Below are 25,796 nucleotides of genomic sequence, written 5' to 3'. Positions count from 1 at the left end.
CAATTTTTTTTTGCTTTTTTTACTGCTTTCAGCCCGTTGATAAATTTCTTTCACACAAGCAGTTTTTTATTTTTTTTTTGCTTCGGAAGTGTTTTTTTCTGCTCCGTGTCTGAGCTGGAGTAAATTTAGTAGGTGTTCATCATCAAAAAGTTGTACAAAAAATAGAGTAGTCGCACATGCAACTTTTTTTGCGACAATTTAAAGCAAAAAAAAAAAAAACCTACTAAAGACTTTGATAAATGTCCCCCATAGTGTTTAGTACATATAAACCAAGACAAATACATAGAAATCATTAAAGGGTTTATCCAGGAAAAAACTTTTTTTTATATATATATATATATATATATATATATATATATATATATATATATATATATATATATCAACTGGCTTCAGAAAGTTAAACAGATTTGTAAATAACTTCTATTAAAAAATCTTAATCCTTTCAGTACTTATGAGCTTCTGAAGTTAAGGTTGTTCTTTTTTGTCTAAGTGATCTCTGATGACACGTGTCTAACACTGGCTGTAAATATAATCACCCCCAACAATAAGGCTATGTTCACACGTCTGCTTGGAATGTCCACACAGATATTCTGCGGCAGTCCTGTTGAATTCCATGGGATTCTGCTGCACTGCGCACACGGTGGAATTTTCATGCCAGCATAATATGCACAGGAATTATATTAAATTTATATATATATATATATATATATATATATATATATATATATATACACACACACACACATATACACACACACACACACACACATACATACATATACACACAAACACACAGTGGTCTCTCAAGTTACAATATTAATTGGTTCCAGGACGACCATTGTATGGTGAAACCATCGTATGTTGAGACCATAACTCTATGGAAACCTGGTATTTGGTTCTGAAGCCCCAAAATGTCACCAGAAAATAGGAAAAAGTGAGGATTAAAGAAAAATAAGTAGATAACTAATACAGATAAAGCAAATCCTTACATATAAAAGTAAGAAAGATCTGCTGGGAGCTGTAAATCACTGTCTATGTCAATGGTTTATTTAGAGGACAGGAGCTTCTTCAGGGTCCTATACAGTACACATTGTCCCAAATGGAGTCGCCCTCACCTGGTGTCCAAAGGAGCAGCTAACCCTGGCACAGGTAAGGAGTAGTACAGAACTTGTAATGCCTCCCTGTACTGTAGGGGGCGCTACCAGACACCAGTCAGTGCATACACTTCAGTAATACAGGTGATTTACCAGTAAAAAGCCCATTCTGATTGGTCAGTTCTTCCAGTTGTGACACATTTCACAGATCTGGACTGTCTGTAACATTGTATGTAGAGTCTGGTTTCAGGTTACAATGGTCCAGAAAAGACCATTGTATGTTGAGGCCATTGTAAGTTGAGGGATCACTGTATATATCAGAATGCCAAATATTTACCCCAACCTTTACCATTAAGTTTGGGAAATGCCATGAATTTAACCCATTACCAGAACTGCAAGTTTATTTCCAAAACTCACAAGCTGGTTCTTGAAGGAATCTCCAGAGAAATTGTACCACACCAGGTGTTTGACTCGCAGGTACAAGCAGCAACCAGCAGGTCAGACCATCACAGATATCGGGAAACTGGTTGTTGCCTGGAGCTTAGCTTTTCTGCAGCTGCCTCCATAACCTTCATTAATCTGTGTTTGTTATATCTGTATTAGGCCTTTTGACTATGAATGTAATCTACAGATAACCTGGAGCATGTTATCGTTCAGCAAACACAGACACATCACTATGTTCATTTACCACTTGTGTGTAGTAAAAAAAACTTTACAAAAAAAAGTGTCTGTGTGTGTGTGTGTGGGTGTGTGTGGGTCTCTCTCTCTGTGTGTGTGTGTGTGTGTGTGTGTCACCTAGTCCTTGAGTGGTCATCTTTGACTAAGTAACTAATACTGCTTTCTATGCAGGATATATTATCCCTTTTCTGACACTCAGAACAGTATCCGTGTCCTCCGGCTACTATGTATATGTGTGTGTGTTCACATGGCGGAATTTCCATGCAGAAGAATTCTGCCAGAGACTACACAGAGGTGTACTGCCCATTGATTTCAATGGAATTTCAGGGTCCTATTCAGCCATTTTCCGCTGTGTGCATTCCGCATAACTATAATAAGTCCAGTCTAATATTTTGCAGAATCCCATTGAAATTTGGGCTTTAATTTCTGGAATTCCGGCCGAATTCCTCAATTCCACAATTGTGTGGAATTGTGAAAATTCCCCCATATGACTATAGCCTGAGGCTGGGTTGACACGGCAGAATTTCCTCTACTTCTTCATGCAGAAACCATATCATTTAAGGCAGATCCATGCAGAATTTTCATGTGGGAATTTTTTATAGGAATCCATGTGGAAATGAAAGCCCCATCGATGTTAATGAAAAGTTCCGGATGAGGATAATTTTCAGTGAGTAAATACTGTAGGGTGAACCCATCCTCACTTTCCCAAGCACAAGTTGGGCAATATCCAATGACAAGAAGATAAAATATAAAAAAAGGAAAAAAACACAGACATCTCATACGCCAGTGGTCTACAAACAGTAGACCTCCAGATGTTGCAAATCTACAGCTGCCAGCAGGCCCAGATAGATGTTGGCTACTTGTCAAATTTTGATTGGTGGGATCAGGATGCCGAGACCCCATTGATGTCTAACATGAAGGGGAAGAAGCTCTCAAGAGCAATATGGGGGGGGGATTCATCAAAATCTGTCCAGAGGAAAAGTTGCTGAGTTGCCCATAGCAACCAGATTGTTGCTTTCATTTTTAACAAGGCCTCTGCAAAATGAAAGAAGCGATCTGATTGGTTGCTATGGGCAACTCAGCAACTTTTCCTCTAGACAGGTTTTGATAAATCTCCCCCTATGTCATCAATGCATCCTGCACCCAACTGCTCAAGTCGAGCTGAACAGAACAAAGGGGCAGAATTGCCATTAATAGAGATGAGCGAACTTACGGTAAATTCGATTCGTCACGAACTTCTCGGCTCGGCAGTTGATGTCTTATCCTGCGTAAATTAGTTCAGCTTTCAGGTGCTCCGGTGGGCTGGAAAAGGTGGATACAGTCCTAGGAGACTCTTTCCTAGGACTGTATCCATCTTTTCCAGCCCACCGGAGCACCTGAAAGCTGAACTAATTTATTCAGGATAAGTCATCAACTGTCGAGCCGAGAAGTTTGTGACGAATCGAATTTACTGTAAGTTCGCTCATCTCTAGCCATTAATTTAACCCATTTCCAACACAACAAGTTTATTTCTAAACACTCGCAAGCTCTATTGCTCTCCTAGGAATCTGTGCCAGCGACTTAGCTTTTTAGCAGAGGATCAAACATGTTGTAATCCATCAGGTCTAGTAATTGCATAAAGTTTATCAGCACTAAAATTGACAGGCATTAATTTGTATGACCGGCCCTTTTAATATACTGCTCCCTACAGTAGTGTTTCCCAACCAGGGTACCTCCAGCTGTTGCAAAACTACAACTCCCAGCATGCCCGGACAGCCAAAGGCTGTGGCTGTCCGGGCATGCTGGGAGTTGTAGTTTTGCAACAGCTGGAGGCACCCTGGTTGGGAAACACTGCCCTGCAGAATACACTGGTGAATGTCACGTCTCAGAACTGGCTCTTATTCTGAAGACTAGTTCAGATTTACATAATCGGCTTCATTCTGTGTTAATCACATTACCCCAGTGTTACCCGCGGCTTCTGGAAAAGCAAATGTGTTAAGTATGCAAATGATTGTTTACTGAAAACCACTGTTCCCTGTCGGTTTAATAAAAATATGTTCCTTAAAAAACAGTTCCCACTCTTTTTTTTTTAAACTAGCAAGGTTTACTAAATGTGTGATGAAAAGCAATTGACAGGCATTAATTTGTATGACCAGCCCTTTAAATTAGAAGGTGTAATTCAAGAATAAAAAAAAAATAAAAAATACACAGCACCACACCTGTCCTCAGGTTGTGTATGGTATTACAACTTGGCTCCATTCACTTCAATGCAACAGAGCTGCAATACTACACGCAACCTGAGAACATGTGTGGTGCTGTTGTGTTTTTTTTTTTTTTTTCCTTTTCTATTCCTGGATAACCCCTTTTTAAAGCTAACCATACATTTAAATGTCTTTTACCCCCCCCAAAAAAACAGCTTGTTTTACCAAAATAGGGTACGTGCACACGCACAGGATCTGCTGCATATTTTTGCTACCCATTAAAGGGGTACTCTGGCTAAAAACATCTTATCCCCTATTCAAAGGATAGGGGATAAGAGGTCTGATAGCGGTGGTCCCGCCGCTGGAGATCCCCACGATTTCTGGGCCAGCAGCAGCAGAGTCTGGAAAAAGGAAGCTTTTCGTGACGTCACATCACACCCCCTTCATTCATGTCTATGGGAAGGGGTGTGACGGCTAGGGGGTAGCCATCACGCCTTCTCCCATAGACATGAATGGAGGGGGCACCTCCCGCAATCAGACATCTTATCCATTGAATAGGGGATAAGATGTTTTTTGCCGGAGTACCCCTTTAACGGTAGTAAAATCAGCTACATGAAATATGCAACAGATCCATGTGAACGTACCCTTAGTGTGTGCACATTTACATAACGACTTTACCATACTGTTTTGCATCAGTTTATTTTTTTATGACATATGCCTTAACTGACAAAACTGTATGCAAATGTGGGCTATCAATTTAAACTGCATACAGATTTAAACCGTATGCGTTTTGAATTAAGATGTCAGCTTGAATCAGTTTTTGCAAAAAAAAAAAAAAAAAAAACTTTTTTTTTTAATTAACACTTACTTGCAATAAAGTGCAGATTGTTTTATTGAAATTCCAAGTAAAGTAGGTGTGGTTTGCCATGTGCAAGAAAAAAACGCATACCAAAACCAAAAGTCGCACTGTAGAACCATCTGTTTTTCACTGACTTCAATGTTAAAAAAAAAAAAAAAAAAATAATTATATGGTTCGTATACGGTTTTTAAACATGACAAAACCATAGTAGACTGCGGTTTTGTGTACAGTAAAAACGCACAAACCTGTACACAACCAAAAACTTACACAACCGGATGCATCTTGTTACATACATTTTCGCATGGGATGTCTATGTATACGGTTTTCTATACGGCTGTATACGGTTTTCTATACGGCTGTATACGGTTTTCTATACGGCTGTATACGGTTTTCCATACGGCTGTATACGGCTTTCCATACGGCTGTATACGGTTTTCCATACGGCTGTATACGGTTTTCCATACGGCTGTATACGGTTTTCCATACGGCTGTATACGGCTTTCCATACGGCTGTATACGGCTTTCCATACGGCTGTATACGGCTTTCCATACGGCTGTATACGGCTTTCCATACGGCTGTATACGGCTTTCCATACGGCTGTATACGGCTTTCCATACGGCTGTATACGGCTTTCCATACGGCTGTATACGGCTTTCCATACGGCTGTATACGGTTTTCCATACGGCTGTATACGGCTTTCCATACGGCTGTATACGGCTTTCCATACGGCTGTATACGGCTTTCCATACGGCTGTATACGGCTTTCTATACGGCTGTATACGGCTTTCTATACGGCTGTATACAGTTTTCTATACGGTTTTATACAGTTTTCTATACGGCTGTATACGGTTTTCTATACGCCTGTATACGATTTTCTATACGCCTGTATACGGTTTTCTATACGCCTGTATACGGTTTTCTATACGCCTGTATACGGTTTTCTATACGCCTGTATACGGTTTTCTATACGCCTGTATACGGTTTTCTATACGCCTGTATACGGTTTTCTATACGCCTGTATACGGTTTTCTATACGCCTGTATACGGTTTTCTATACGCCTGTATACGCTTTTCCTATACAAAACCGTATACTGGAACTGTAGAGCAAAATTGTGATGTAAATTCACCCTTATTCAGCTCCCATCTGTAGAGTTTTGCTCATTACTTATTATTAAGTCAAGTGACGCTTTGCTCATGTAATGCAGGGCGTTCTCTCCAAGAATGAAAATAAATCACAAAATAACCCAGACAACACATTTACTCATGCAACCAGGTTTAGGGATAAAAACGGCTTCAATCCTTGAACGTGCAGAGTTTCTGAATAACTTCTGAGTAGCCCAAAAATACATTACGAGTGAGGAGAAAGTCACAACATAAAATAAAGCTCTGTAGGTAGAGCATTTTAGATAACCCTATAGCAGTGGTCTCCAACCTGCAGACCTTCAGATTAGAGATGAGCGAATTTACAGTAATTCGATTCGTCACAAACTTTTCAGCTCGGCAGTTGATGCCTTTAGCCTGCATAAATGAGTTCAGCTTTCCGGTGCTCCGGTGGGCTGGAAAAGGTGGATACAGTCCTGGGAGACTCTCTTAGGACTGTATCCACCTGTATCCAGACACTCTTACTAATTTATGCAGGCTAAAGTCAGCAACTGCCGAGCTGAAAAGTTTGTGACGAATCAAATTACTGTAAATTCGCTCATCTCTACTCCAGATGTTGCAAAACTACAACTCCCAGCATGCCCGGACAGCCAAAGGCTGTCCGGGCATGCTGGGAGTTGTAGTTTTGCAACATCTGGAGGTCCGCAGGTTGGAGACCACTGCCCTATATGATTTTCGATCCAATATCCAGTAGCAGCGTTTTTTTTCTGAAACGCTAAGGACGTTCAATTTTGGTGTTTTAATACAGAAAATTCTACCTGACACCATATGTCTCTTTACAATTAGATTGCAAATAACTAGAACAAGAAAATTCCCTCCATTCTGACCCACATCAAGTCCTAATCCTTGTGTGCAAACTGCTGCTTCCTCATCTTCTGTGTGCACCCCCTCCTAGACGAGAGAACAGACACTTCCTCTTCATTTCACCTGCTTTGTTCTCGCACCTTCCAGGCTTCTCACCTGCGGAGCTTTCATCAGGTCCGGCATCTATTGTTAGCTCTTCTTATTCATTTGCTGTCATTTCTTTGGTGGTTTAGCCTAAGGATGTGGCACCTGACCTGATCTTATGCCGACTCCTGTAAATAATCTCACGCCGGGTGTAATAGACGCTGGAGGACACATGAGGTAACTGTTTACTGCAGTAAAACCTAAATGGATACACAAAAGCTGCATCCAGATGTACGCGATATACCACCTGTTTATAACCTACTTAAGATTATTTCCATGTTCCACCATCTCAATATACTTGGGAACAATAGTTGAGAAGTTTCAATATATGAATTTATGTGTTTTATAATTAAACTATGTATGTTATGCTGTACTGTACTGAGCTATCCCCCTTGGCGCCATTTTAGTGTATTTAAAACCCATGTGAGTGTGTGTATGTTATGCCTACTATTCTGAAGAAGGGGCCCTAGAGCCCTGAAACGCGTCAATACCTGGCTGAATACATTTTTACTACATTGCAAATGGTACCTTGCCTTTGACTGGTGAATTACCTCTGAATGGTGGATTGCGCTGAAACCCGGTTCTTGTTTTTTCCCCCCTCTTCTTCTACCATAAGCATATCGGTAGGTGTATACCCTGACCGATCCCGGGCAAGCAGCACCCCTACAATCATACGTCGATACTGTGGTTGTGTCCGACACACAACCCACCTAGGTGAGCATATTGGAATTATTCGGTTATTCAGCCTATCCATATTGTGCACCAGACGGTACTGTCCTATGAGGAGCTCTGCCTTTTTGTCTCTATAGATTGTTTTATTCCTAACATCTGGATGCATGCAAACAATAGTCTATTGCGAAATATCATAGGAACTATGGGAGGGGAATTTCTCATTGCGCAAAAAAAAAAAAAGTCTAAACCAGATTGAATCTGCAGGTGGTCCAGTTTAGGTTTAGACCAACTTTTAGTAGAATCATTTTAACAAGGACAAGCCCCTCTGTCTGACCCAGAGGAAACAGTTTTTTTTTTCTTTATAAAGTGGAAAACGCTAAGGCTGGAATTCCACTGAGGTTTTTTTTATTTTTGCAAATACGCCGTCAAAAACGCCAATTTTCCCGCACAGCGTTTTTTTAAGCGAAAAAAACGCAGCGTCCAGATGTTGGCTGCAAGTCAATAGTAAACTGCAAAATGCCAGATCCACTTGGCGTTTTTCAGTTTGGCGTTTTTTTTTTTTTTTTTTTTTTTTATCCTTTTGGAGTTTTTCAGCAATTTTGGGCTCAGAGGCTGGTTTTTCAAAATGCCCGACAAAACCTAGTTTGGTGTTTTTTTCACAGAAATCGTGGCGTTTTCCTCCTATAGAAGTCTATGGGAAAGCAAAAACGCCAGGAAAAACGCCATGTTGGTTTTAATTTTGGCATTTTTCAGGCATTTTTTATTCTTTTTTGGATCCAAAAAAGTGATGGAAATACCTTTTTTTATTAAAATTTCGTAGGGTACCATAAATAAAAGAATACAAAATACAATAGTGATGGAAATTATTGTATTTAACGAAATTTTAATACATTTTTAAAACAGATCAATTTATGTGGGCGGGTAAAGCACTAAAAATGGAGCAGACAATATAAAAAAATGTAGTGTGTGTGTGTTTTTCACTTTTTTTTCAATTTTTTTTAGGTAGTACTACTACTCCCAGCATGGAACACACTGTTCCATGATGGTAGTAGTAGTACCTGTACTAATAGACAGATCACCTGTTGCGATCCTTCTGTAGAATGTATAGATGCGGGCGGCCGCTCTTCTATGGTCCCCTGCACTGACGTATATATACACATATTCATATTTACCGCAGAGAGCTGTGATTGGCCAGATGGTTCCAGCCAATCACAACTCTCTGCGGGAAATATGAATGTGTATATATATGTCAGTGCAGGGGACCATAGAAGAGCGGCCTCCCGCATCTATACATTCTACAGGACGATCGCAATGGGCGTTAGTAGTGATACCCGCTGTGATCTGTTCTTACCTGCAGGTACTACTACTCCCAACATTGAGCACACTCTGCTCCATGCTGGGAGCTGTAGTACCTGCATTAATAGACAGATCGCAGCGGGTGTCAGAAGTTACACTCACTGTGATCTGTCTATTAATGCAGGTACTACAGCTCCCAGCATGGAGCAGAGTGTGCTCCATGTTGGAAGTAGTAGTACTTGCAGTTAAGGACACATCACAGCGGATGTCACTACTGACACCCGCTGTGATCGTCCTGTCTATAGCAGAGATGGAGCGGCTGTATACATCCCTCACATTCCTGCTCTGTACTCCAGGCCGGCCACTCATTCATATTTCCCTCAGAGCTGTGATTGGCTGCAACTATCCGGTCAATCACAGCTCTGGGCAGAAAATATGAACGACCAGTGATGTGAATAGAACATCACTCAGAGTACAGAGCAGAGATGCGAGCGCTGTATAGAGCCGCATCTCTACTATATTATGGACAATCGCATCAGGTGTCAGAATGATACCCAGGGCGATATGTCTATTAGTACATGTACTACTACTCCCATCATGGAAGTGTGTTCCATGCTTGGAGTAGTAGTCCTACTTAAAAAAATGTAAAAATAAAAAATAAAAAAGAGAAAAATAAAAGTTAACATTATATACAAAAAATTTAAATTTTTTTCCATAACTTAACATCCTTTGGCTGTGGAGTTCTTCTCGTGAATGGGTTTCTTTCTACCTGTGCATTGATATTAGCTGTTGCAAAATTACAACTTTCAGCATGCCCGTATCATTTTACATGCAGTATAATATGTCAAAAGTAACATGTAATAAACCTCCTTTTCATGTAATCTCCTCACTACTGGGGGACACACTGTAACAAACCCCCTCCTCATGTAATTACCTTACTACTGGGGTGACACACTGTAACAAACCTCCTCCGCATGTAAAGATCTTACTACTGGGGTGACACACTATAACAATCCCCCTCCTCATGTAATCACCTTACTAATGGGGTGAAACTGAGGTACACACACACGTATTGACTGCAGGAAACATGTGACCTCCATCTGGCTAAGCCCAGCCTCCTCCACAGCATTGATCACTAAATGGTGACATCAAAGGACCTTAAAGTGTACCTGTCGTCAACAAAAACTTTTTACATAATGCAGATAATACCATAATATGTATATTTTTGTCCCTGCAGCTATTGCCTGTTTCTCTCTAAGAGGAGTCCAAATACAGGAAGTGAGGGTGGACAAGCGGGGCTCCGCACACAGAGGACAAGCAGGGCTCCGCACACCGAGGACAAGCAGGGCTCCGCACACCGGGGACAAGCAGGGCTCCGCACACCGAGGACAAGCAGGGCTCCGCACACCGAGGACAAGCAGGGCTCCGCACACCGAGGACAAGCAGGGCTCCGCACACCGAGGACAGCAGGGCTCCGCACACCGAGGACAAGCAGGGCTCCGCACACCGAGGACAAGCAGGGCTCCGCACACCGAGGACAAGCAGGGCTCCGCACACCGAGGACAAGCAGGGCTCCGCACACCGAGGACAAGCAGGGCTCCGCACACCGAGGACAAGCAGGGCTCCGCACACCGAGGACAAGCAGGGCTCCGCACACCGAGGACAAGCAGGGTTCTGCGCACTGAAGACAAGCAGGGTTCTGCGCACTGAAGCTCTGACATGCTGACAGGATGATTGACAAGCCAGGAGTCTGCACAGAGCCCTTCTTGTCCTGCCCTCACTTCCTGTATTTGGTCTCCTCACAGAGACACACAGACCATAGCTGCAGGGACAGCATTTTGTCAACCAAAATATACACATTTTTTAACAAATGTATATTACAAATATACATATAATGTTATTATCTACATTATATAAAAAGCTTTTGACGACGACAGGTACACTTCAACCATCACCATCTAGAATGCCTGTATGGGGATGAGGTGGAGGGAGGGGGTAAACATACTTCTAGGGTCCTGAAGGTCAAGATCATTGGATAATTGTGGTCGTGTTGTGGATGAGCGTGCAGCGGTGGTGCTACGCTCCTCTATCTGGTTGTCAGCCATCAGGGGCGCAGCACTGTCACATCACAATGAAATCCGAGGCCACAGCACCAGGAATGGAAGATTCCGTATCTGGTGAAAAGAGCTGTAATTTATTGGTTCCCCATATTCTGAGGACGTGACTGATAATTATTGTGTATGTGATGTGACAGTGCTGCGCTCCTGATGACAGCAGATAGAGGAGCGCAGTGCTGCCGGTGTTATACTTACAGCCATAGGCGGTGCCCTCATTAAGTGTGCGCTCTAGGCAGCCACCTATTCTGCCTATGGCTAGAGCCAGCCCTGATATAGAGAGATATGCTTTACATCACGCCCTATGGACATAGGCAACAAACAGAAGCGGACACATTGACATGAATGGGAGAGGCTCCTAGACATGCTCTGTGACCTGTGCTGAGGGCATGCTACCAGGAAGGGGTGGCTGAACTGTGAACATTATCTATTGTCTTATCTATCTTTATATTTAAATACAGACTTAAAACATTTCCATAATTCAATAGTTTGACTTGTTCCATAGACTTACTATAGAACCTGCCCCCTGCAATAAGACAGAGAGTAGTCCTCAGCTGCGCACTTCTTCCACCTCAGTACAGGTCTCCACACCCAGACCCCAACCAATCAAAATGTTTGACATGTTTGTGTGACATTCTCTAAATGGTTTAGAAAATAACAGATTTGGTTGCAGCTATGCCTGGGATTGCAGGGAAGTTCCACTGAGCTACATGTAGTTCTTCTCACAGCCGCTTTGTATGAAGCTGTTCATGGTAATAAGTAGCCTGCAGATCTCCCCTCCCACCATGCGTACTACGGTGGGGAAAAAAAAAAAGTTTTCAAATCAATTGCTGGCATAATTGTAAATTACTTCTATATAAAAATCTTAAGCCTTCCAGTACTTATCAGCTGCTGTATACTACAGAGCAAGTTGTATAGTTCTTTCCAGTCTAACCACAGTGCTCTCTGCTGACACCTCTGTCCGTGTCAGGAACTGTCCAGAGCAGGAGCAAATCCCCATAGCAAACCTATCCTGCTCCTGACAATTCCTGACAGAGGAAATGGCAGCAGAGAGCACTGTTGTCAGACTGGAAAGAACTACACAACTTCCTCTGTAGTATACAGGAGCTCATAAGTACTGGAAGGATTAAGATATTTAAATATAAGTAATTTACAAATCTGTTAAACTTTCTGGCACCATCTGATTTAAAAACATTTGTTTTCCACCGGAGTACCCCTTTAATATTGATTTCTGGCACCCCCACCAATCAAATAATGTAAAGTCCTGAAATGCATTACATTATCCTCGCTCTGGACTGAATGAGAGAAGGGAACAGAATGTCTTTAGTTGTACAGGATATGGAGGATGCAGTCACTCCTTTCTTCTTTAATGACCACTACAGGAAGTGTCAAATAGCATCACATTTATGATCAGTACCGCTGACTGCAGCACTTGTGTACAATGACTGCAAGCTTCATACATTTTTCTCTATTTCCTGATTTATTCAATGATTAAATGACTATTTCCATCAGTGACAGTCAGCAATTTGAATGGCTATGAGTGTGAAAAATCAGACTGTCAGCCCCATATTAGGTCACATACTGAGGTAGGAAATCATAATCCATGTATATTGCTGTAAAATATTTAGTTGCCTTAGATGCATATATTATTTACCATGAATATTTGCTTTATACATGGACATTCATTTTTAACAAGTATAGGAGCACTGAAGAGCGATTCATGTTTAAAGGGGTACTCTGCCCCTAGACATCTTATCCACTATCCAAAAGTATAGGGGATAAGATGTCTGATTGATGGGGTCCTGCCGCTGGGGACCCCCGCGATCTCCTGGTGCCGGAGGATCGTGACGTCACGGTCACGCCTCCTCAATGCAAGTCTATGGGAGGGGGCGTGATGGACGCCCCCTCCCATAGACTTGCATTAAGGGGGCGTGGTCGTGACGTCACGAGCCTCTGCCCCGCATCGCCAGTCATCCAGGACGGAGCGAAGTTCGCTCTATGTACCGGATGTCTGGGGTGCCGCAGCCGAGATCGCAGGGGTCCATAGCGGCGCATCAGAAATCTTATCCCCTATCCTTTGTATAGAGCATAAGATGTCTAGGGGCGGAATATCCCTTTGATATACATTTGGCACTACATGTAACCACCTCACAGGTTGGCCCTTCCCAGCCTCTGCTATGTTGGTCCCTATAAAGCCCTCTAGAAAAAACTACACAACTTCCTGTGGAGCATATAGCAGCTGATAAGTACTGGAAGGATTAATGTTTTTAAATATTTAATTACAAATTTACAATAACGTGATTTTTACTTAATTTATAAATCTTTATAACTTTCTGGCACCAGCGGATTTTTTTTTTTTCCCCCACTACACTACTATTCCATTACTGTCCAGCCTCTTGCCACTATAGCCCATTTCAAAAGCTAAGGGTAATTTCACACATAGCAGATTAGCTGCTGAACCTTTGCAGCAAAGAGCTGCTGTAAAATTGTGTTATAGTAGGCCCCCCCACTCCTATTTAAGGGTGCGTTCCCACAGGGCGTATACGCAGCGTATTTGACGCTGCGCAAAATTTATGGCAGCAGCGGGAAATACGCTGCGTATCCCTTGCTCACTATACACACAGGGCTTTCCGGCGGCAGCCCTATGTGTGTAGTGAGTTTTGGAGGCGGAACCGCGTGTCACAGACAAGCCGGCATATGGCTCCGCCTCCAAAACTCACTACACACATAGGGCTGCCGCCGGAAAGCCCTGTGTGTATAGTGACCAAGGGATACGCAGCGTATTTCCTGCTGCTGCCATACATTTTGCGCAGCGTCAAATATGCTGCGTATACGCCCTGTGGGAACGCACCCTAAAACACAATTCAATGATGTTCCGGCGACTGGACATCTGTTTAAATCTCCCGGCATCTACATAGCCCGAAACAAACGCAATTACATTTGCCAGAAGTCTGTAAGACTTACAAGGAACTGACGGCAAATCTATATTCTGATTGCTTTTATCTCGGGCAAGTCTTGGACTACAAAGTGGCCAGACGAATAGAACAGATCCTGATGCTGGATTATCATCAGATTTATACTTTAAAAAAAGGGTATTCTATGGCTCTAGCAAACAGATGATCAGCGATTGTGCAGAGAGGTTGGACCTTACCGATCAGATATCGATTTCCTACCTACTCTTTGGAAATGTCTTTTCACATATGTCCCTTTCCCAGTGAGTGTTTGGAAGCCACAAATGCTTGTTGTATCATAGCAAAGCTTTACACCCTGAAGGTGGTCATCCTTAGATACGGACAAACAGCTATTCCTCCCTACCCCCACATGCACTTAGTGGTTGGCCAAACATGCATGTACTGTGCAGAAGAAGCAGGCACAGGTTTTTAAAAGGTCCATGCACTTTTAGCTAAAAAAAAATTCGGACAATATACTTCAGTGTGCCTTCTGCTGTCACCACAGACTCCAGGCAACATCTCCTTCTATAGTGCTATCTCACACCATGTATGTGAGATAGCAGGGTTATGACGGATCCCATCTACAGTGTATGCCCATCTCCGGGCCTGATCTGCCAGTGTTCTCACTGTCCATGGCCATATTCTGCCTCCACCAAAAATCAAACACCCAATCAAGCACCCTGTACCCACTGATGCCAAAAGCAAAGCCAACACAGGTCCTGCGCTCATCCTATCCCCACCTCGTGGCCTTGTTAGCCCCTCAGTCTCCTCCTCCTGCTAAAAGTAACCTAGCTGATTATCCCAAACTTGCCGAAAAACTGGAAGTTGCCCACTCCTCTCCTTGGCTAATAATTGCAGTGAAGGCTCGGAGCCTATATCTGGTAAGAGGAGAGAGCTCCTCGAACACAACACTACGGCCTGTAGATGTTTAACTGGGTCTCCATTCCATACAGGACCCCCATAGAGGCAGGAGTGCTGGGGTGAGACTTTTGTCCCCCTTTATTCCACACAAAGTAGAAAATATTAACCCCATTCTGCTCTAGAACACCAACTTAGTTATTTTTCTTAGATAATCAGGAAAGATATTTGTACAATATTGCTTTCCAATTTCCTAAAGCACCAAAAATACATGTTATGTGTATGATGTGGGACTGCCAGTGTTTATACCAGGGCATAAAAAGGAGATGTCTCATACCAAAAATGACAGAAAAACGTATCCCCTATCCTGCAGATAGAGGATAAGTTTTAGATTTCAGGGGGGTCCAACCGCTCGGGCCCCCAGGATCTATTGTAAGGAGCCCCAGCGTTCCTCTGGAGCGGTACGTCACAACCCCCGCACGAAGCTGGGGCCGCCACGCCCCTCCATAGATCTCTATGGGAAAGCTGTTCTATCTTCGGGCTCTCCCACAGATTTATGGGGGAGGCATGGCGGCCTCGGCTTTGGGAAGAGGTCATGAAGTGCCGCTCGCAGGAGAGTCCAGAGCTCCGTACAGGCCTCAGGGGTGGGAGTCCTTGCATTTTGGATAGGCTTTTCTATCATTTTAAGTATGAGACATCTCCTTTAACAGAAATATGAATAATATAAACATTCAAAGAGAACATGTGTTCCCGGTACCTTATAGATGTGGTGAATGGTGATGTGACTGCTTTCATATCCTCTAAGTCAGTGGTCTTCAACCTGCGGACCTCCAGATGTTGCAAAACTACAACTCCCAGCATGCCCGGACAGCCGTTGGCTGTCCGTGCATACTGGGAGTTGTAGTTTTGCAACATCTGGAGGTCCGCAGGTTGAAGACCACTGCTCTATGTGAAGAAAAAAAACTGCCCTTTTTTATAGATGTGCTAAGCAACATTCTGATGATTAAAAAGCTTTTAATGGTGCTTGCGTTATATACTGACAGATTGGTTGACATCTCTGAGTGCTGGGCTTCAGGTGACATTCACTGCCATGTCAATCAAGTTGTTCTACGAGGTAGAAGAATGTAGCCAGTGCACTTTAAAGTGGTCACGTCTCCTCCTCCATGACCGGATTGAAGTAAATTGCATACAGTGCAACCACAGTTAAAGGGGTTATCCAGAAAAAAACTTTTTTTCATATATCAACTGGCTCCAGAAAGTTAAACAGATTTGTAAATTACTTCTATTAAAAAAATCTTAATCCTTTCAGTACTTATGAGCTTCTGAAGTTAAGGTTGTTCTTTTCTGTCTAAATCCTCTCTGATGACACGTGCCTCGGGAACTGCCCAGTTTAGAAGCAAATCCCCATAGCAAACCTCTTCTAAATGGGCCAGTTCCCGAGACACGTGTCATCAGAGAGCACTTAGACAGAAAAGAACAACCTTAACTTCAGGAGCTCATAAGTACTGAAAGGATTAAGATTTTTTAATAGAAGTAATTTACAAATCTGTTTAACTTTCTGGAGCCAGTTGATATATGAAAATAAGTTTTTTCCTTGAATACCCCTTTAACTGTGGTTGCACTGTATGCAATTTACTTCAATCCGGTCATGGAGGAGGAGACCTGACCACTTTTAAGTGCACTGGCTACATTCTTCTACCTCGCAGACCAACTTGATTGACATGGCAGTGAATGTCACCTGAAGCCCAGCACTCAGAGATGTCAACCAATCTGTCAGTATACAATGCAAGCACCATTAAAAGCTTTTTAACATCAGAATGTTGCTTAGCACATCTATAAAAAAAAATAAAAATAAAAAATAAAAAAAAAAGATACTGAGGACAGTTTGTGGAGGTTTAAGGTAACCCTTAAAGGTTTTAAAGTGAACCTGTCAGCTCTTGATCAAGCTCAGAACTCAAGTGTCATGCCTCGTCCTCCACCACCCCTTCCTGACTGATGTACCGAGAGTCAAAGCAGGGACAGGTGGGGGAAGGAGGTGGAGTGTATCCTGCACTTCGGCCTAGCCTCCGCGACACTTGAGCTCAACAACAACAGCTTTAGGGACACGTACTCTCGCCTAAGCAGAGTCACCATTATTAAACCATATTTAGATAGTACAGTTCTTAGGATATACCTTCAGGATCAATGTTTGGTTGGTAGAAGGGAAGTGGAACTCCCTAAAGAAAAAGAAAAAAATATAGATTAGTTCTAGGAAATGTATATAATGCTATACTGTACCTATACACACACATTTATCTAAATATGTAAAAATCCCATTTACCTTATTTTACCTCAATTAACCTTCTGCAAATGTTAGGATAGAAGTAAGCCTTTTCTAAACTGCAATACATTGCCATCAAAGATGTAACCACAACAAAATATTGGGTGTGACTTTTTTTGACAGAATTACATTGTGCAATACTTTTAGTGAACGATCTTAATGAATAAATGGGAAACAGAGCATCAACAATCCAATACAAGTACAGTAAATAGCCCAAGTTATTTATTTTTCTCACATATTCTAGAACTAGAGGATTCTAACTGGGGAGTCAACTTGTTCTGGCTGGTCGGGACCATAATAAAAGGCAACATGTGCCACTGAGCTCATTCACGAAGGATTGGCGTTTAACCAAGATCAAGATGTTGTACTTTAACCCCTTAAGGACCAGAGCGTTTTTTGCACATCTGACGACTGTCACTTTAAACATTAATAACTCTGGAATGCTTTTAGTTATTCTGATTCCGAGAGTGTTTTTTCGTGACATATTCTACTTTAACTTAGTGGTAAAATTTTATGGTAACTTGCATCCTTTCTTGGTGAAAAATCCCCAAATTTGATGAAAAAAAAAAAATTAACATTTAGCATTTTTCTAACTTTGAAGCTCTCTGCCTGTAAGGAAAATGGATATTCCAAATAAAAAATCTTTGGGTTCACATATACAATATGTCTACTTTATGTTTGCATCATAAAATTTATGAGTTTTTACTTTTGGGAGACATCAGAGGGCTTCAAAGTTCAGCAGCAATTTTGAAATTTTCCCCCACAAAATTTTCAAACTCACTATTTTTCAGGGACCAGTTCAGTTTTGAAGTGGATTTGAAGGGGCTTCATATTAGAAATACCCCATAAAAGACCCCATTATACTGCATACTGCACCCCCCAAAGTATTCAAAATTACATTCAGTAAGTGTTTTAACCCTTTAGGTGTTTCACAGGAATAGCAGCAAATTGAAGGAGAAAATTCACATTCTTCATTTTTTACACTCGCATGTTCTTGTAGACCCAATTTTTGCAAGGGGTAAAAAAGGAGAAAATTTTTACTTATATTTGAAACCCAATTTCTCTCGAGTAAGCACATACCTCATATGTCTATGTTAATTGTTCAGCGGGCGCAGTAGAGGGCTCAGAAGGGAAGGAGGGACAAATGGTTTTTGGGGGGCATGTCACCTTTAGGAAGCCCCTATGGTGCCAGGACAGCAAAAAAAAAAAAAAAAAACACATGGCATACCATTTTGGAAACTAGACCCCTCAGGGAACGTAACAAGGGGTTAAGTGAACCTTAATACCCTACAGGCGATTCACGACTTTTGCATATGTAAAAAAAAAATAAAAATATTTTTTTACCTAAAATGCTTGTTTTCCCAAAAATTTTACATTTTTAAAAAGGGTAATAGCAGAAAATACCCCCAAAAATTTGTAACACAATTTCTCCCGAATACGGCGATACTCCATATGTGGCCCTAAACTGTTGCCTTGAAAGACGACAGGGCTCCAAAGTGAGAGCGCCATGCCCATTTGAGGCCTAAATTAGGGACTTGCATAGGGGTGAACATAGGGGAATTCTACGCCAGTGATTCCCAAACAGGGTGCCTCCAGCTGTTGTAAAACTCCCAGCATGCCTGGACAGTCAGTGGCTGTCTGGTAATACTGGGAGTAGTTTTGCAACAGCTGGAGGCTCTGTTTTGGAAACAGTGGCGTACCAGACGTTTTTCATTTTTATTGGGGAGGGGGGCTGTGTAGGGGAATGTGTATATGTAGTGTTTTTTACTTTTTATTTTATTTTGTGTTAGTGTAGTGGTTTTAGGGTACAGTCGCACGGGCGGGGGTTCACAGTAGTTTCTCGCTGGCCGTTTGAGCTGCGGCAGTATCCGGCAGCTCAAACTTGCAGCCGGATACTTACTGTAAACCTCCGCCCATGTGAGTGTACCCTGTACATCCAGCTGTTGAAAGACTACAACTCCCAGCATGTACGGTCTATCAGTGCATGCTGGGAGTTGTAGTTTTGCAACAGCTGGAGGCACACTGGTTGTGAAACACCGAGTTTGGTAACAAACTCAGTGTTTTGCAACCAGTGTGCCTTCAGCTGTTGCAAAAGCTTCAACCCCCAGCATGTACGGACAGCGGAAGGGCATGCTGGGTCTTGTAGTTATGCAACAGCCGGAGGCATACTACTTTGGCTGGGGATTGTAGTTATGCAACAGCTGGAGACACACTGGTTTGCTACTTAACTCAGTGTGCCTTCAGCTGTTGCAAAACTACAACTCCCAGCATGCACTTTAGCTGTTTGTGCAAGCTGGGAGTTGTAGTTATACAACAGCTGAAGGTACACTTTTCCATAGAAAAAATGTGCCTCCAGCTGTTGCAAAACTATAAGTCCCAGCATGCCCATAAGGGAATGCTGGGAGTTGTGGTGGTCTGCCTCTTGCTGTTGCATAACTACAGCTCCCAGCATGCCCTTTTTGCATGCTGGGAGCTGTTGCTAAGCAACAGCAGGAGGCTGTCACTCACCTACTGCTGCTGCTCCACGCCGCCGCGGCTACTGGGGCCCCGATCACAACAGGGACGCCGGGGATCGGGGTCCCCAGCACCCGGGGTCTTCTTCCCGCTCACGTACTCCGGAAGAAGGGCGGAGCGGGTTGCGGGAGTGACAACCGCAGCAGGCACCCTGATTGGTCGGCCGGTAAACCGGCCGACGAATCAGGGCGATCGTGAGGTGGCACCGGTGCCACCTCACCCCTGCTGGCAATGGCTGTTCGGAGCAGTCTCTGACGGCCCCGATCAGCCAGTAATTCCGGGTCACTGGAGACCCGATTGACCCGGAATCCTCCGCAGATCGCTGGACTGAATTGTCCAGTGATCTGTGGCCATCGCCGACATGGGGAGACATAATGACCCCCCTGGGCGATATGCCGGGATGCCTGCTGAACGATTTCAGCAGGCATCCGGCTCCGGCTAGCAGCTGGGGCCGGAAATGCGCAGGGTGTATCCATACGCCCTTAAGGACTTGGAAACTGGGGCGTATGGATACTTAAGGGGTTAAAGGGGTATTCCAGGAAAAAAATTTTTTTTATATATCAACTGGCTCCAGAAAGTTAACCAGATTTGTAAATTACTTCTATTAAAAAAAATCTTAATCCTTTCAGTACTTAATGAGCTTCTGAAGTTGAGTTGTTCTTTTCTGTCTAAGTGCTCTCTGATGACACGTGTCTCGGGAACCACCCAGTTTAGAAGAGGTTTGCTATGAGATTTTCTTCTAAACTGGGCGGTTCCCGAGACACTTCTCATCAGAGAGCACTTAGACAGAAAAGAACAACCTTAACTTCAGAAGCTCATAAGTACTGAAAGGATTAAGATTTTTGAATAGAAGTAATTTACAAATCTGGTTAACTTTCTGGAGCCAGTTGATATATAAACAATTTTTTTTTCCTGGATAACCTCTTTAAGTTAATGCCAATTAGCAATATTGAGGACAGGTTAGGAGGACCTATTTTGGTGGATGGCAGAACAGCTTGAAGCCTATTCAAGCAGCACCGTAAGACTGGGTTGACAGTAACTGGTTGCATTTTCATTTCCATATTAGGGCTGCAAGTCTCACTGGCCATGGGTCTGATGACCTCAGCTGACAGCGGTCATCAGATTTGTGGTCAGCGTAGGAGGAAGGTGGCCAAACCAGAGATGATGTAGGAGGGGCGGAGCTGGTGTCTCCCCCGACTGAACTGGAGACCGGAGGTCCGCGGTGTTTCCGGTGGAGTCAACTTCCTGCCGCCCCTGTGTGACCTTGCAGCGTTTCGTGGGGTGCTCCCAGACGCGCTGCCGCTGCCTTGCCCTGCCGGGCTGCTATCTGTGCGGACAGACTCTGTTGCAGTGGTAGGGAGCAGGCGATAACTGCTGATAACACGCTGCCGCTGCATGCTCGTGATTTAGTAAAGGCGCATGATGATGAACTAGTGGATCTAAAAGGGAGGAGACACAGCTGACTGTAAGACCTATAGACTAAGAAATATTGATAATCTTGTATACTGGGCCAGTGATATATTTTTTGTGAACCAACCATATTGCTCAGCACTTGTGAGGTGCTTTAGATTAAGTGCCTAATAATGGGGCCCAAGAAGAGGGTGATACAGGCTGTCCAGGAACAATTAACTACAATAGAGGGGTCAAATACTTTATATATATGTCTCAATCTGCTATCTCTCCCAGACAGGATAGCTGCGCCCAACGTTTCGAGCACTTTGCATATGTGCAGAACAATGTTTTAAATACTTTGGACACTAGCGCTTTATGTGAAACAACCAGAGTGCCTCTATGACTATCTAGAAAGGAGCAGGAGCGGCATGCGCAGGAATTGAGAGTTGTGTGGTGGGGGCGAAGAACAGAATTTCATAGATGAACCGCAGTCGCATACACAAGAATTATCTCTAAAGGATATATTAATTGCTATAAATGGTTTAACAGCTCAAGTGGATCATGTGCAGCAATATATTTCTTTATTACGCACGGACTTGTATAAAATATCTGCACGTGTGACGGAGGCGGAACAACTAATAAGCAATGTGAAAGATTCTGTTTCAGTAGTTGTTAAAGACGCTGCAAAATCCACGAAAGATATTTCCTCTTTAACTGCTAAGCTAGATGAAATGGAAAACAGACTCCTGAAAATGTGGAGGGCAATAATGTAATTGATTTTGTTGCAATTTGGAAAGGAATCTAATTCTAATATATTTGCTGTGGAGCAAGCACATAGAATTCCTCAGACCCCTACAACCTGGGCGACCTCCCCGTCCAATTATTGCAAGGATTCCTCATTACAGAGACAAAGAGACAATCCTAAATGAAGCTAGAGAAAGTCAGGAAATGCAATTCAATGGTTCAAGAATTTCAATCATTGATGACTATTCAAGTGAAGTTCAGAGACAGCAGCTTAAAATTTCAGATATACCGTATATACCGACCCCCGACATTTACAGTTAAAATAGAGTTTGGGATATACTCGCCGTATAAGACTACCCCTCTACTGCGATATGGTACCTTACCATTGTTCCCCCACGCTAGGTTGTCAACATAGTTGCCCCACATTAGGTAGGCAGCATAGTTCCCCCGACATTAGGTTGGCAGTATAGTTCCCCCCACATTAGGTTGGCAGTATAGTTCCCCCCACATTAGGTTGGCAGCATAGGTCTCCCCGACATTAGGTTTTCAGTATTGTTCCCCCCCACATTAGGTTGTGAGCATAGTTCCCCGACATTAGGTTGTGAGCATAGTTCCTCCACATTAGGTTGTCAGCATAGTTCCCCCACATTAGGTTATAGTTCCCCCACATTAGGATGGCAGTATAGTTTCCCCCCCATTAGGTAGGCAGTGGACCCCACAGACATATAGTGTACTGCCCAACTTCAGTGCTCCGACCACCGCTCCTCCGGTCAGGGGTCACGATCTACTGCTACGGCCTATAGGAGCAGTGGTCGTTGCACTGAAGATGACGTGCTGCTGGTAACTTACCATGCTCGCGCGTCCTCTCTGCTATGCTGTTGCTATGGGCGCACACACGGAACATCCATGACGTCCCTGCCTGCGCTACCTCCCAGCAGCCCCAGCATTTTTAAAGTTAACGCGGGGCCGCAGAAATGTAACCAGGACATCCCTTTGTCCCGAAAAGATCTTTTGGGACATAGGGATGTCCAGAATGTGACGGGGAAGTTCATCTCGGCAGGAACGCCCGGGTATGGATAATCCATGCACCGGGCATCCCGGCCGACTGCAGCACCCGGCGTATAAGACGACCCCCGACTTTTGAGAACATTTTGCAGGGTTAAAAAGTAGTCTTATATGCCGGAAAATACAGTAAAGAAAAAATCTCCGCTCACTACACATATCTTATGCTATACCCTGCACGTTTCAGAATAATATTTGAGGGATCTACTTTTTTTTCAATAATCCTAAAGATGTAAATGACTGGTTAGAACGGAAGTCACTTACACTCATAACGAAAAATAGTATGATTATTGTATAATCTGTGGGTGGAATTTTTTTCTTCTCTCTTCCATATATTAATATGAATATATAAAAATATTGATCTGTATGTTGGGAGATGTTATATGTGTTAGATAAAAGAAAAAAAAAAAAAGAAAAAATATATTTTTTTTCTTTTCCTTCCCTTTTCTTTAGTTTTTTGGGAACATATATATATGTAATGCGGGAGACTGAGTTATTTCTCTATGTTCCTACCTATGTTTATAGCCAGTATTCAGGCAGAATGGTCTGATGCCTTCCGCCTTCCAGGGTGGAGAGCTGCTCGCGGGTGGGTTCCCAGTGCTGCAGAAATAATTATTTTTTTCTTTTATTTTTTCTCTCCTTTTTCTTACTTTACTATTTTTTTTCTTTTCTTATTTCTTGCAGATTAAATGAGTTTTTCAATATTTTGTTGGAATGTTAGAGGGATGCTGAATGCGATATTTCATGAATTATTAACCCCTTCCCGCTATTGGACGTATGCATACGTCCAGGCGAACTACACGTTCGCGCAAATGGACGTATGCATACGCCCAAGCGATCTCCTGCTCTGCCGCGGGCAGCGCAGGAGATCGCGGGTGAGACTCAGCTGTCAATCACAGCCGGAATCCCACTGCAGCTGCCGGGGCCGCGATCGCGCCGGTCCCGGCAGCATTAACACCATAGATGCCGTGATCAGTTCTGATCACGGCATCTATGGTGTTTGCAGGGGGAGCGCTCTCCCCCTGCCCATCAACGGCGGCGCCGCGATAAAATAAGGGGGATCGGGGGTGTCCAAGACACCCTCGATCCCCCTTGAAGAGATAGGAGTGAGGTGGCAGGGTTGCCACCCCTCCTATTGATCGGCCGAGCGACCGACCAATAGACTGGGGGCGGGGGGGGTTAAAGTTCGGTTCCCCCCGCTATGCCCACCCATCGGTGTCCGGGCACAGCGGGGGGAATAGTGTAGTAGCGGCGGCAGCGGCGGTCACTCACCCGGCGGAGGCTGTGATCATGGCGGCGGTGGAGGTGAGTATGGCGCCGCGTGTCCGGGAGTCTGTTGTCTAGCAACATCTGCAGGGCTACAGTTTGGAGAGTGATCTCTAAACTGTGGCCCTCCAGATGTTGCAAAACTACAACTCCCACCATGCCTTGACAGCTGTTTGCTGTGTTGGCATGCTGGGAGTTGTAGTTTTGCAAGATTTAGAGGGGTTCAGGCTAGAGATCACTGACAGTGGTCTCTAAACTGTAGACCTCCAGATGTTACAAAACTGCAACTCCCAGCATGCCCAGACAGCAGTTTGCTGTCTTAGCATGCTGAGATTTGTAGTTTTGCAACATCTGGAGGGCCACAGTTTAGAGACCACTGTCAGTGATCTCCATACTGAACCCCTCTAAATCTTGCAAAACTACAACTCCCAGCATTCAGGAACAGCAAATGGCTGTCTCGGCATGCTGGGAGTTGTACTTGCGTGCCTCCAGGTGTTGCATAACTACATCTCCCAGCATTCCCTTTGGCAATCAGTACATGCTGAGAGTTGTAGTTCTGCAACAGCTGGAGGCACACTGGTTGGGAAATACCGAGTTAGGTAATAGGTTCTATTACCTAACTCAGTATTTTCCAACCAGTGTGCCTCCAGCTGTTTCAAAACTACAACTCCCAGCATGCACGTTCTGTCAGTGTATGCTGGGAGTTGTAGTTTTGCCCCCGCCCCCCCCCCCCCCCCCTCCCATGTGAATGTACAGGTTACATTCACACTGGCGGGGGATTACAGTGAGTTTCCTGCTTCAAGTTTGAGCTGCAACCGCAGCTCAAACTCCTAGCGGGAGACTCAGTAAAATAAAGAGTAAAACACTACATATACACACGTACACTGACCCCCCCCTCCCCCCACATATGAGGTATGTGCTTACTCGAGAGACATTGGGCTACAAATTAAAGTATACATTTTATCCTTTTACCCCTTGTAAAAATTCAAAAATTGGGTCTACAAGAACATGCGAGTGTAAAAAATGAAGATTTAGAATTTTCTCCTTCACTTTGCTGCTTTTCCTGTGAAACACCTAAAGGGTTAAAACACTTACTGAATGTCATTTTGAATACTTTGGGGGGTGTAGTTTTTATAATGGGGTCATTTATGGGGTATTTCTAATATGAAGACCCTTCAAATCCACTTCAAACCTGAACTGGTCCATGAAAAATAGCGAGTTTGAAAATTTTGTGAAAAACTGTAAAATTGCTGCTGAACTTTGAAGCCCTCTGGTGTCTTCCAAAAGTAAAAACACGTCAATTTTATGATGCAAACATAAAGTAGACATAGTGTATATGTGAATAAAAAAAAAAAATGTAATTTGAATATCCATTTTCCTTACAAGCAGAGAGCTTCAAAGTTAGAAAAATGCAAAATTTTCAATTTTTTCATCAAATTTGGGGATTTTTCACCAAGAAAGGATGCAAGTTACCACAAAAATTTATCACTATGTTAAAGTAGAATATGTCACGAAAAAACTATCTCGGAATCAGAATGATAACTAAAAGCATTCCAGAGTTATTAATGTTTAAAGTGACAGTGGTCAGATGTGCAAAAATGGGCTGCGTCCTAGAGGTGAAAATGGGCTGTGTCCTTAAGGGGTTAAAGGTTCTTTCTGCAATTTACTGTTTACAAGAAACTC

At 43.2% G+C, this 25,796-nt stretch overlaps 1 protein-coding gene across 2 annotated transcripts in view; it reads right to left on the bottom strand.

Annotated features, from left to right (window-relative positions):
- POLA2 (DNA polymerase alpha 2, accessory subunit) overlaps positions 1–25,796 on the bottom strand; it is a 70,763-nt gene that overhangs the window by 11,054 nt on the left and 33,913 nt on the right. For both annotated transcript variants that reach the window (XM_056526950.1, XM_056526949.1), the window contains exon 11: positions 16,989–17,031. In XM_056526950.1, coding sequence (XP_056382925.1) covers positions 16,989–17,031 — 43 coding nt within the window. The remainder of the gene's footprint in view (positions 1–16,988; positions 17,032–25,796) is intronic.

This window comes from Hyla sarda, chromosome 6 (assembly GCF_029499605.1).
Source record: "Hyla sarda isolate aHylSar1 chromosome 6, aHylSar1.hap1, whole genome shotgun sequence".
NCBI lineage: Eukaryota > Metazoa > Chordata > Amphibia > Anura > Hylidae > Hyla > Hyla sarda.
Note: the sequence above shows the minus strand (reverse complement) of the source record. Positions and strands in the feature narration are given on the sequence as shown.